A 14158-nucleotide genomic window follows, 5' to 3' on the forward strand; every position below is an offset into this window, starting at 1 on the left:
TTCCTGGTTCGGCATTCGGGAGGCCGCCGAGAAGTCCCCTGGCTGTTTTAAAAGGTGACAGCCGGGCGGTGGGGCTTCCCAGCGGCCTCCCGAAGGCCGAACCCGGAGGTTCGACAAAATTTCGGGTTCGGGAGGCCGCTGAGAAGCCCCGCCGCCCGGCTGTCACCTTTTAAAACAGCCGGCAGGCTTCTCAGCGTCCTCCTGAACCTGAATGCCAAACCCGAACTTCTGGGTTCGGCATTTGGGAGGCTGCCGAGAAGCCCTCGGCTGTTTTAAAATGTGACAGCCGGGCGGCAGGGCTTCCCAGCGGCCTCCCGAACCCGAACTTTTGCCGAACTTCCGGGTTCGGCGTTCGGGTTCAGGAGGACGCTGGGAAGTTCAGGTTTGGCGTTCGGGTTCACGAGGACGCTGGGAAGCACCCCCGGCTGTTTCAAAAGGTGACAGCTGGGCGGCGGCGGTTTTTTGCGGGGGGGGGGGTTTCCGTTGCACGGATTAATTGATTTTACATTGTTTCCTATGAGAAACAATGTTTCGTCTTACGAACTTTTCGTCTTACGAACCTCCCCCTGGAACCAATTAGGTTCGTAAGACGAGGTATTACTGTACTGCTATATCACCAGCAACCTTACCTTGTTTCTGTAGAACAATTCCATGCAAAGACACCCTTACACATTACCTCTGAAGCAGTTTCCATCACTGCTAGAGTCTCACGCATGGTCATGGCAATCTCTTTGGCCTTGCCATCTGTGCTGCAGTACTTGAAATGGTTATACAGTATATTCCTTTGGGCTAGCCCCCAGTTATTGCCCAGCCTCTGGTCTCTGGTGTACATGCTCATCTACTATCAAACCAGAGGTTATTGCTCACAGACATGGCTTTATTAACAGAAACCAGAAACCAAATTGCCTAACAAATTGGCCTCCTATACCCAGGGTTGGGTCAAATGGCTTAGAAACAGGTTCTATAACTATGAGTATCCAACCTTTTGGCTTGTGTGGGCCACATTGATTGAATATGAATTATCCTGAGACACATAAAATAAATAATATAGTTAATGTATATAAATAACAAGCTTTATTTTTTATGATTTTATGGAGCTGCATGAAATCCATGATCTGCAGTTTGGACATGCCTGGTCTATAGGAATAATGGAGGCCCACTATTTCTTGCAATACCTATTCAATAGTGCCCCCATTCTGCTTCCCTTGCTCATCATGGTACTAAATTGAGCCCTCATTGATTTTTTTTCCAGGGGCTAACATTGGTTCCAACCATCACACACTTCACCAGCCTTTGCTGGTGCAAAGCATTTCTGTTGACCCTGCTGGATCAGATTCGTTCAACTAATCACTCAACACCTTTCAATAAGCCAATAATTGCCACAATTTACATAACAGTCCCTTCATTGACAAATCCAATCCACACTCCTTCTCCTCCGGACCTTCCAGATAATAATATTCATTTGCCTGCCAGATCCCCCTGATCCCCCACAGATCCCTCATTCAATCCTCTCCTGGTCTCATCAAGAAAATATAGTCAGTCTAGTTTGATCTTCTTCAGCTTTTCTGATCTTCTCTAGCAGACTCAAAACTTCTGGCACGCTTAAATTGAGCAGTGCTATCTCTAGAAACATCTATGCCACCTTCCTACATCAAGTTGGCAAATGCTTCCTTCTGTGTCTTCTTCGAAATGACTCATCCTATCAGAACATCTTGAAGAAACATATTTAAAGCCCTACTCTCTCATGGATAAGTAGACTTTCTCCACAGCACTGATCTCGGGAACATCTTATCCTGAACTCCCATTGACAGCATTTTGCAATGAAGTGAAAACTATTTGATGCAGGCAAACTTTTAAAGCTTAATTCTGCCACTGTTTCTTCTTCAATATAGAGTGATACCTCGTCTTACCAACCCCTCGTCATACAAACTTTTTGAGATACGAACCCGGAGTTTAAGATTTGTTTGCCTCTTCTTCCGAACTATTTTCACCTTACGAACCCAAGCCTCCACCGCTGGGATGCCCCACCACTGGACTTTGCCAGCCGAAGGCTCCCCTCGCTGGGAAACCCCACCTCCGGACTTTCGTTGCCAGCAAAGCACCCATTTTTGCACTGCTGGGATTCTATTGAGGCTCCCTTCCATGAGAAACCCCACCTCCGGACTTCTGTGTTTTTGCGATGCTGCAGGGGAATCCCAGCAGCGCAAAAACAGGTGCTTCGCTGGCAACGGAAGTCTGTAGGTGGGGTTTCCCAGCAAGGGGAGCCTCAGTGACATTGTAGCATCACAAAAACATGGAAGTCCGGAGGTGGGGTTTTGAGGACTTCCATATTTTTGCGATGCTGCGATTTCGTAAGACAAGGTTTCACTGTATTTTATATGTTGGAGGGATATTATTTTATTCTATTGTGTGTGTGTGGGGGGAGGAATTGTGATGTTTTATTGTTAAGTATTTAGTTAAGTCTTTTTGTTCTTTGTGGGCAATTCAAAAATATTGTTAATATATAAATCATACAATATATACAATCATTATCACATGAGGGAGAAAGGGAATGTTACAAAGACAAGTCAAAAGCCTCCTTCAAGTCCCTCAATATCGACACCTCCTCTTCCTGGGAAAACCTTGGCACAAGATCAACCAACATGCTGATCCACCAAGGCTGCCAGACATTTGAGGCCAGAAAAACATTCAGAGCAGAAGAGAAGCGAGCACTCCGCAAAGCCAGGGCTGCAAATGCAAATGCTGGGACAATGGTAGCCACACGTCTGCCCAACACGTAGCAGAACATTTCGCACCCATACAGGCCTTACCAACCACCTGCAGACACATCGTGTACAGCCCACAACCCATTAGATGTCAAAGTCCTCCTCAAACATAATGGACGAACATCACAATCATTATAGGCTCTAAATCAGTGGTTCCCAATCTTTTTTTGGCCATGCCCCACCTAAGCATCTCTAGAATTCTGAGGCCTCCCCCCCATGCCATATAATTCTTACGGTATTTTTCAAAAAATGGGCTCTAAATATAGTTAATTTCTTAATATAGATCTCCTTAGCAATGATGTTAATTTCTTGTTTTAAGAACATTGCCAAAATATGATTCATTGTGTTCTTATAACCTTTCTAACACAAAACTGAATTTCATCTCTTGAATACTACCAAAGTTTCAGTTTTGAGTCACAAATACAATACTTCTCAGTCCATTCTAGCAACTGTTAGAATAAAACATAACATAATGATAAACAGTGTATGTGTGGTATGGCCACACCTTATTAAGCACTGGATTGATGCTTTTTGAATTGCCATATTGCTGCTGCATAACTCCAGAGGACCACAAGATGTCAACAAAGATGCAAAATCACTTTACAGTACTGCCATCTAGGTGTCATCCTGATTGTTGCAGCACAACAATACCTATAGCCCTAGAAGCTTCGGAAGTTTTAGATTCATATATTAATGTTGATTTAACAATTTAATGTATTTCATCAATAAATACCAAAAAGTTAAATTGCAACTCATTCCAGATACGTATATGGTAATAATACAGAATTTCAGCAGCATAGATTCTTATTGTTCCAATTTGAAGAAAGAAAGGTTTTCTAGCTCCTACGAAGTTCACGCAATTACAACTCGTAGCATGGTTCACGGAATTCTGGGAATTGTAGTTTCGATATATTCAGGTGGCTTTTACCATGGTTTTGCTCGTAATAAGATTTGAAATAAAAGTCTCTGATCCTTTTCGGGTTTTACGAGTAACCGGCGTAGCTATTCACAGAAACAACGTTTCCGATTTCAGACTGCTCCGCTCTTTCCTCTCAGCTTGTACGCGAAAGGCGAAATGGCGGCAAAAGAATGCAAAAACTCGTAGCGTCGCGCAAGTTTGGTTCAAGCGCCCGCCTTTCATCGAGATCCGTCGCTCGTAAGAAATGTGAGAAAGGAGTACTTCCTGTTTCGCGATTTTCTCTCCTGGAAAAATGGTGCGGGGAGAGCGGTTCAGAATTACGCCTCGAATTAATAAATAGCATTTTTCGCTTCGTTTTGTAAGTACTTTAAAATAACAGGAGGTTTTTTTGTTCTTTTTGCTGTGCTGACGACTGTGCCAGGCTTTATACAGGCTTTGTATAAACCTGCAACTTTATTTCTCTGCAGTTTTTCTTTCAGGGACAACGCTCTGCTACCTTTACTTTTTTGGGGGGAAAAATTATTGAATTACATTTTGCAAGTAATGGCTTTCGGTTGTAAGTTGACTATTATTGCTGAATGCATAATTTTAAAGAGAAAAGAATAGCAATGTCTGAAAAATGCTCAAAGGATTATCCAAAATAAAATGATTGGAGCGTGGATACAGCGGTCCAAAAATATATTTAAGGCAAAATAAGAAAACCTGGAATTCTTCTCACTTCATTAATAGAAGGGTGTGTAAGGAAAATCCCATATTATCCTGGATTTCATAAAAAACGATAAATCCCATCTCATCTAAGTGATTCTGTGTGGTTCACAACAAACAGATAAAAACAACCCAATACAAAAAAATTAAAAATCAATATAGATGCATATTTGCAAACAAAAAGTGTTACAAGAAATGTAAACATGTTGTACTTACATGATTACCCAGATCATTTAAAAGCTTAATACTTCTATTTTTTCTCCGATTGCTATTTTTTTTGTACTGCTTACTGTTCTAATTGTAATTCTAAGACTCCCTTAGAGTGTCTGTCTACTTTTATCTTCCAATCCTACAGGTTTTGTTTGGGTAGTTTTCGTAAAGTGGTTCACGTCAATTTATGGAAAAGCAAAGTTCAGTGGGATGGTATTACATTGCGTCATAAAACTGACAGTTTTGACAAAATTAGGATTAACTTCACGGGTTTCTTAGAAGACACTTGGGTGCTTCTTCTAAGGCATTCCAGACATAGCTAGACAGAATTTTAAAGGTTGTTGCTATAATAATATAGTGGTTGACATATTGAGGTTTCTGCCAGTGAAGGACATTGAACAGAATCTGTGCTAAAGATCTAGGTGAACTGAGGCACCCATGGAAATATATTGTCTTTCAAATTGCCCAATCCCAAACCTTTTAGGGCAGGCATATCTAATCCATGGCCTTGGACAGCTAGTAATTCAGTCTCTCAAGATTTTATTTAAAATGTATTTTAAAAAGATGTTTGCTATTTACATACGGGGTGGACAAAGAAATGGAAACACCTTGAAAAATCATCAAAAGATCTTTTAATATGGTGTTGGTCCACCTTTTGTGGCAAATACAGCCTCAATTCTCCGAGCTATTGATTCATACAAATTGTGAATTGTTTCCAAAGGAATTTTATCCCATTCTTCAGTTAAAGCACCTTTAAGTTCTTTTAGAGACGATGGTGGTGGAAATCGTCTTCTTATTTGAATCTCTAAAATCAACCATAAATGCACAATAATGTTGAGGTCTGGTGATTGCGGTGGCCAGATGAGATGCTGAATTTCATTAGAATGTTCCTGGTGCAATTCTTTAACAATTCTTGCTCTATGGATTGGTGCATTATCATCTTGAAAGATGGCATCCCCCTCTGGAAACAGTTCTTGAACCATAGGATGAATTTGGTCAGCAAAAATTCCTAAATAGTGATGGCTGTTAATTCTTCCATGAAGGGAAATCAATGGCCTGGCAGATTTCCAAGAAATAGCAACCTAGATCATCACTGAACCCCTGCCATGTTTGATGGTTGGGAGAAGGCAGTCTGGATGAAATGATTCTTTTGGCTGTCTCCAAATGTAAACATGGCCGGAGGTCGGAAAATGGGTAAACGATGATTCGTCAGAGAAAATCACATTTTGCCACTGGTCGAGGGACCATTTCTGGTGGTTTCTACACCACTCTAAACGCTTTGAAACATTTGTCTTTGAGAGCAGAGGTTTTCTAATTGCAGCTCTTCCGTGGAATCCAGATTTGTGAAGCTCCCTTCGAACAGTTTTTGTGGAAACTGGGTTCTGTACATGTCTATTGAGCTTTGCAGTGATTTTAAGAGCTGTGGTCTTGCGATCTGTTCTAACAATTCGCTTTAGAGTCCGATGGTTTCTCTCAGACAACTTCGAATTTCGACCAGACCTGTGCTTGGCTGAGGACGTTTTCCCTTCTCTTTCAAAAGCAGTCATTACTTTTGAGACATTACCTCTTGAAACACCAAACATTTAGGCACTTTCTGTTAAATTAAGCGCCTGCCATTCGAGCACCAACAATTTGGCCTCTTTGAAAGTCTGAGAGGTCTGCCATTTCTAGAAGGTTATAAACAATTTCCTTAAATTTCTGTTTATAAAAAAAGGTAGTTTTAAAAAACATATCAAATAACAGAATTTTAAAAAATATTAAAATATGTCACGTTTTGATTGATTTGAACATGTTCAAACATTATGCCAAAAAGTGTTTCCATTTTTTTGTCTGTAATGTGTGTGTGTGTGTGTGTGCGTGTGCACGGAAAGCTAGAAACAAATTAGAAGATGAAGCTTGTTCAGCTAATTCCAGTCAAAATAGTGCTGTATTTTAATTCAGCTGAATTTCTAGCTGTTTTTCACAGAAAATTATGTTCAGAAGTATTGAATGTGTTGCAATACAGGTTAAGTGAGATGAGCATTAGATAATAATTGGATTTGTGCACTGTCCTAAGCTGCCTGAGTTTTTGGAGCAAATGGGCATATTTTGAAATCTGTTTATGTTTAGGGACCGCTCACAAATAACTGATGGTCATGGTCAGACCAACCAGATAAGGCTGCTTCCCATCATTCCTATAGTTTAGTGTTTCTTAATCTCAGCAACTTTTAAGATGTGTACATTTCAACTCCCAGAATTCCTCAGACAGCTATACTCTTAAAATTTTGTCTATTTAGTTTTACCTTGTCTTTTTTCTCTCAGGCTCACTGGGGAAATAGATAAACACACTTCCAAATAAAGCATTGGATTTTTTAAAAATGCAAAAATTAAAAAATTGGGGATCTATGTATGACCCTAAACACCCTTAGAATACATGTTTGAAGTGGGTGCTTTGTTCTGCAGCACAATAGTTTTACATTTTTTAATATATTAAGTACAGTATATTATCTTAACCTAACTGTTAATCTTTTGGTTGTTTAACTTGTTTGTGGGTAAAGGATTTTTTGACAGATGGGCCACAGTCAGTAAGGATGGGATCTCATCATTCTTCCATTCAGATACTAAGCACAGGAGCCCCCCAGGGTTGTGTGCTAAGCCCTTTCCTTTATTCTTTGTATACACATGACTGCACCCCACTGTGTAACACCAATGCAATTATTAAATTTGTAGACGATATGACAGTGGTGGGGCTCATTAATAAGAACAATGAGTCTGCTTATAGAAATGAAGTACAAGGGCTGACATTATGGTGTAAAGAAAACAATCTTACACTTAACACCAAAAAAACTAAATAACTGATAATTGACTTTAGAAGGAAGAAAGATGTATATTCACCATTGCACATAAATGGTGAGGAGGTGGAGAGGATTGGTAGTTTCAAATTTCTGGGCACTTATATCTCAGAGGACTATGAATGTTAAGATGCTTGTGAAGAAGGCACAAAAGAGGCTGTACTTCTTGAGAATGCTCAGGAAGATAAATTTATCTCAGCATCTACTGTTGTCCTACTATCGCAGCACCATTGAGAGTGTCTTGACATATGGTATGGGAGCAGCTCTGTAGTGAACAAAAAAGCTCTACAGAGAATTATTAAAACTGCCCAGAACATCATTGGGCTCCAGCTACCCGCCCTGGATGACATCTTCACATCTAGCTGTTCTAGGAAGGTGCATAACATTCTCAAAGACTCTTCTCATCCTGCTTACAATCTTTTTGAACTGTTGCCTTCTGGCAGAAGATACAGAACAACTAGAACTCGGACCACACGTTTCCTGAATAGTTTTTATCCCAGAGCTATACTCTCACTTAACAATGAGCTAAAGGGTCACCACCAGTGAACTGTTGGACAATATTACTTGGTCTGTCATGTAGATGGTTGAGTGGTTCAGGGTGGGAAATTTGTAGTGGGTGGGACATTTTATTCTATTTTTTCCTATTTTTAATTCTATTTTTAAATTTACCTATTCTGATTTTATGTATGGTGGGACTGGTCTCTGGGTGTCACACGACTTTCGTTGCCAATGACAATTCGTTGTATTGACAATGACAATAATATTTATTATTAATTTATTATTATTATTAAACTACAATTAATTAGCCTTATACAACATTGTGTTATAGAACCAAACCACATGATTTTTGTAATTTGTAAACAAATAAGGGAGTCCTCTGGTTCTTTTGCAATATGCCTTACATACACACAGATGCGCTTGCACGCACACTCATACACACACACACACACACACACACATGGAACCTGCAATTCAAAAAACATCCAAGTTAGGTGACACCCATTAATGCTAGAAGTTCTAGTTCCCAAAGATATGGCTACAAGACAAATTCCTTGTGTGTCCAATCACACTTGGCCAATAAAGAATTCTATTCTATTCTAAATGTCACGTTTTGGTGGGCTTCTTATCTATAGGAACATGGAACATAATTTTTCTATTATGAAAAATCTTAGGCAAGCCTGCATTTTCCCCACTAATTATTTTATTATTATTATTTATTAGATTTGTATGCCGCCCCTCTCCGCAGACTCGGGGCGGCTCACAACAGTGACAAACACAATATATATTGACAAATCTAATAATTAAAATCTAAGATAACAATTACACATTTAAAAATCTAAAAGCGAGGAACCCCAATATTAAAAACATACATACAGTCATATCATGCACTAGAACTACATAGGTAGGGGGAGATGTCTCAGTTCCCCCACGCTTGATGGCAGAGATGGGTTTTAAGGAGTTTACGAAAGGCAAGGAGGGTGGGGACAATTCTAATCTCTGGGGGGAGTTGGTTCCAGAGGGCCGGGGCCGCCACAGAGAAGGCTCTTCCCCTGGGCCCCGCCAAATGACATTGTTTTGTTGACGGGACCCGGAGAAGGCCCACTCTGTGGGACCTAACGGGTCGCTGGGATTCGTGCGGCAGAAGGCGGTCTCGTAGATACCCTGCTCAGGTACCATGAAGGGCTTTATAGGTGATAACCAACACTTTGAATTGTGACCGGAAACTGATCGGCAACCAATGCAGACTGCTGAGTGTTGGTGTTACATGGGCATTTTTGGGAAAGCCCATGATTGCTCTCGCAGCTGCGTTCTGCACGATCTGAAGTTTCCGAACACTTTTCAAAGATAGCCCCATGTAGAGAGCATTACAGTAGTCGAACCTCGAGGTGATGAGGGCATGAGTGACTGTGAGCAGTGACTCCCGGTCCAAATAGGGCCGCAACTGGTGCACCAGGCGAACCTGGGCAAACGCCCCCCTCGCCACAGCTGAAAGATGTTTCTCTAATGTGAGCTGTGGATCGAGGAGGACGCCCAAGTTGCGGACCCTCTCTGAGGGGGTGAATAATTCCCCCCGAGGGTGATGGACAGACAGATAGAATTGTCTTTGGGAGGCAAGACCCACAGCCACTCCGTCTTATCAGGGTTGAATTTGAGTCTGTTGACACCCATCCAGGCCCCAACAGCCTCCAGACACCGGCATATCACTTCCACTGCTTCGTTGATTATAATGCCTCATCATAAATAATGAGCCATATTTTACAAATGTGTATGGATAGGGTTCCAAAGTGATGTCTTCAATGTTGGCCCCTCACATATTTTTTTTGTCTTTCTCAGGATGGATGCCAGAGACAAGCAGGTTCTGCGCTCCTTGCGCCTGGAGCTGTGTGCAGACCTGCTGGTTGAGGGTCTTATCATTCAGTACCTTTATCAAGAAGAAATTCTAACGGACAATCACGTGCAAGAAATAAGGGCCCAAGTTACTAACCAACGGAAAACTTTGGTACTTCTTGATATCCTTCCAACCAGAGGGCCTAAAGCGTTTGAAGCCTTTCTAGAATCCTTACAAGAGTTTCCATGGGTGAGAGAAAAAGTTGAATCAAAGCGCAATGAAGCTATGCTAATGACTTCTGTGGGTAAGATTTGTTTAAGTAATTACTAGTTTGAGAATGTAGTTCTTACTATCAAAAAATTGCATTAGAATTAATATGTCATAATACACTGCTAAAAAAAAAAATAAACAACACAATATAACTCCAAGTAAATCAAACTTCTGTGAAATCAAACTGTCCACTTAGGAAGCAACACTGATTGACAATCACTTTCACATGCTGTTGTGGGCATTCAGCTTTGTACAGAACAAAGTATTCAATGACAATATTTCATTCATTTAGATCTAGGATGTGTTATTTGAGTGTTCCCTTTATTTTTTTGAGCAGTATATGTATGACTGTATGGCTGTAACTTTGTTGCTTGTATACTTAAAATTTACAGTGTTCCCTCAATTTCCGCAGGTTCAAACTTCGCGAATAGCCTATACCACGGTTTTCAAAAAAATATTAATTAAAAAATACTTTGCGGGTTTTTTTCTATACCACGGTTTTTCCTGCCCGATGACATCATACGTCATCGCCAAACTAATAATTTTTGCAAATAAATAACAAAAAAAATAATTATTGTTAATAAACAATTATGTTTATAAATATCAGGATCACTAAGTGTCTTATTCAATGGTGAGTACCAGTAATAATGGTGAGTAAATGGTTGCTAAGGGAATGGGAAATGGTAATTTAGGGGTTTAAAGTGGTAATGGAAGGCTTGTGATACTGTTCATAGCCAAAAATGGTGTTTTTACTTCCGCATCTCTATTTCGCGGAAATTCGACTTTCACGGCCAGCCTCGGAATGCATCCCCCGCGAAAATCGAGGGAACACTGTATATTGAGATTTTTTCCTGATTGCTTATTTGTACCCTATGACTATCATAAAGTGTTGTACAGTACTTTATAATTCTTGATCAATGTATCTTGTCTTTTTTTAATGTACACTGAGAGCATGTGCACTAAAGACAAATTCCTGGTGTGTCTAATCAACGTTGGCCAGTAAAGAATTATCTTCTCTTCTCTTCCCTTTCCTCCCATTCCATTCCATTATCCGGTTAATTTTTTTTAAAAGTTCACAAGTACCAACACTGCTGTTTTAATATCTGGAGTCTTACCTTCAAAACATTTTCCAGGTCTGCAATGAAGATTGTTCCTGGTAAAATGTTCTTAAAATCCAACATTACCATGTTAGTTGTACCTGTCAATAACTATCATTTGTATACTCATGTGGGAGTTGCATGATCCCAGGAATAGATGTGTGTTGAGTTAGAGTGGTGATAAATAAATGGTAACATTGCCACTTTAATTCAAACATGACTATACAGGTGCCATATGAACCTAGTAAAAAGCATTATTTATTTAAGGATCTAGTGATTGATCATAGTCACACAGATATGAAACTTCTATCCTGCTTTGGATGCAAATAGTTTGAATATTTCTAATATTGACAAGTTTGATTCCTATTAATTATGCATCTTTCAGTGTTGGTTCTGAAAAGAGTTTTATGGTCATTTATTTAATTTCTGCTTTCAAATGTTTTCATCTTGCGTGTACACAGTTTGAGTGAAGAATTCCAGGAGCCGTGAATCTAGTTTACTTACATGTCATTCAGCGGAACAGATCACCAACTTGGAATTCTAGAGCAGTGATTTTCAACCTTTTTTGAGCCGTGGCACATTTTTTACATTTACAAAACCCTGGGGCACATTGAGCAGGGGGAGGGTGGGGGCTAAAAAAAGTTTGGACAAAAAAAATATCTCTTCCTCCCTTTCAGTCTATTTCTCTCTCCCACCCTCTTTCTCTCCCTTCCTTCTTTTTCTCTCCATCCCTTTCTCTTCCTTCCTTTTTTGCTCTTTCTCTCTCCCTCCCTACCTCCCTCTGTCTTTCTCTCTCTCCCCTTCCCCCCTCTTTCTCTATTGCTTGCTTTCTCTCTCTCTCTTGCTTTCTCTCTCTCTCTTGTTCTTTCTGTCTCTCTCTTTCTCTCTCTTGCTTTCTTTCTCTCTTGCTTTCTTTCTCTCTCTGAGCTTTGCGGCATACCTGACCATGTCTCACGGCACACTAGTGTGCCACGGCACACTGGTTGAAAAACACTGTTCTAGAGTAAACTTCTATTTGCATCTTATCTGTAGAGTTGTGGTGGTTTAAAATGAGTTGGTGAGATTTGGTATCTGTCTTTGTTGACATTTTACAGGTCCTTGATGGTGAACACCTGAAATGGTGCAAAATTCACTCCTGTCTTCTGATGAGCAAAAAGCATAGGAATTATTAGGAGATTCTGGATCAGTAAAGACAGGAGTCAGAGCCTTTGAATTAATAATAACCGTGACTTTAGCCAAAGAGGTAGTCAAAACATCATAACTGAGCTGAGTGTACCTGAGTGTACCTATTTGACAACATATAGACCTGGATGCAGTGGGCAAAACCAGTGGGCAATGATTGGAGATTCCACCTATCAGTCCTACTGATGTAATGACATTGTAATGACATGCTCCATGAAAAGTTAGTGATGGTGTTTTTTCTGCCATTATAGTGATGTACAATTAAAATTAATAAAACTATATTTTTATTGGAATTTTACAACACAATAAAAGTATAAACATTAAAAGAAAACAAGATAGGAAATAAGAAAAAGAAAAGAATTTTTTTTTAAAGGAAGCACTTCCACTGTTCTTTCTATCAAGTAATTGCCATCTAACCATTTCCCTGCTCTATTAATCCTTTTAATCTCCATATTCCTCAGGCATCAGTTCTATCTTTTCTGCTTTCAGTTCCACCGTTTCTTCTTTCAGTAAAAAGTCCATGTAAGGCTTCTAATCTTCTAAAATAGTATTTTTTTCCTTGACCAAATTAGTCACTTTTGCCATTTTTGCAATTATAACATTAAGTCAATTTTATAATTCAACCTCCTCCTCCTATGCTTATCCCATTATTCTTCATTTCTGTGTGTAGAATAATCTTGCTGTTACAGTTTCCAATATTTCTTTTTAGTTCAGCACTCATAAAATCCAATAATAATTCTGATTTGATTTTAATATTAATTTGCAGTGTCTTTTTAAAAATCATTATGTGAATTTGCACTCAAAATTTCTTTGCTTTTTCACAAGTCCAACTTGCATGGTAAAAAGTCCCCTCTGTTTCCAACAGTGATTTGATGCTCCTTTATAAATTTCTGTCTGTTTAGTCAGTGTCATGTACCATTGGTGTATCATTTATATTAAACAATGTTAACACCAGTTTTTCACATTTTCTCCAATATTGTCAACCAAATTTACAGCCTGTAAAATTTTAATATAGTACTGACTAGATATACTAACTGCATTTTGTCCACTCTTGTGTGGTTTGGCATTATTATTGACTGTCAATCTTGAGGATTTTTGTACATGGTTAGGAGATAACAGCATTCCTTGATTTCTTTTTTTGGTGATGTAGATTCTGCATATCCATTCTCAAATATATTTTCCATGAATTATCTTATGTAGGGACTTCATTTAGGAATTCCTTCCTTTTTATTCTCTTGATAAGTGTCCTATGGATGATGTAGGGAAGTGGTCCCCAACTTTTTTATATACCAGGCACCAATTTTTGGGAAAACAAAAATTCCTCCTTGCCTTTCGTAAACTTCTTAAAACCCACCTCTGCCGTCAGGCATGGGGAAACTGAGACATCTCCCCTTGCCTATGTAGTTTTATGTATGGTATGTGAAGTAGACCCAGAGACAGGGTTTTGAGCAATCGGTACTTTTATTCAGCTCAGAGAACAAGTGACAGCTCAGCAAGGTAAAGTGACAGTTCAGCGAGTACCGACTGGCTCTGCAGGGAGAAACCGCTTCTTTTATACTTTTGCGGTTCCCGCCAAAGCGAGAGCCGGCCGCGTCTGAGCCAATCAGGAGCGACTTCCTGCTTGGGCTCAGACAGCGCTGGAAAAGAGGAACAAACTATTTACAGCGTTACAAGGTAGCCATTCCAGGATACAACACCCCTCCCCTCATAGTTGGACTCATCCATCAAGAAAGCCACGTGACGAAGTCGTCCAATCGGTGAGGCCTTCGAGGCTCTCGCGCTGACCTGCGCAGTCCATTTTCTCCTTCGCCACTGACTGTGGAGGATGGCTCGCCGCTGCTCTCCCGGTG

General features: G+C 40.0%; 1 protein-coding gene across 1 annotated transcript in view; it reads left to right on the forward strand.

Moving 5' to 3' along the window:
- The first annotated feature begins 3684 nt into the window (after positions 1–3684).
- The window catches only part of CRADD (CASP2 and RIPK1 domain containing adaptor with death domain), a 62224-nt gene continuing 51750 nt past the window's right edge, over positions 3685–14158 (forward strand). Inside the window, exons 1-2 of the mRNA XM_070755836.1 lie at positions 3685–4042; positions 9765–10063. Of these exons, the coding sequence (XP_070611937.1) occupies positions 3855–4042; positions 9765–10063 (487 nt within the window). The 5' untranslated portion in view covers positions 3685–3854. The remainder of the gene's footprint in view (positions 4043–9764; positions 10064–14158) is intronic.

This window comes from Erythrolamprus reginae, chromosome 6, assembly GCF_031021105.1.
Source record: "Erythrolamprus reginae isolate rEryReg1 chromosome 6, rEryReg1.hap1, whole genome shotgun sequence".
Lineage (NCBI taxonomy): Eukaryota > Metazoa > Chordata > Lepidosauria > Squamata > Dipsadidae > Erythrolamprus > Erythrolamprus reginae.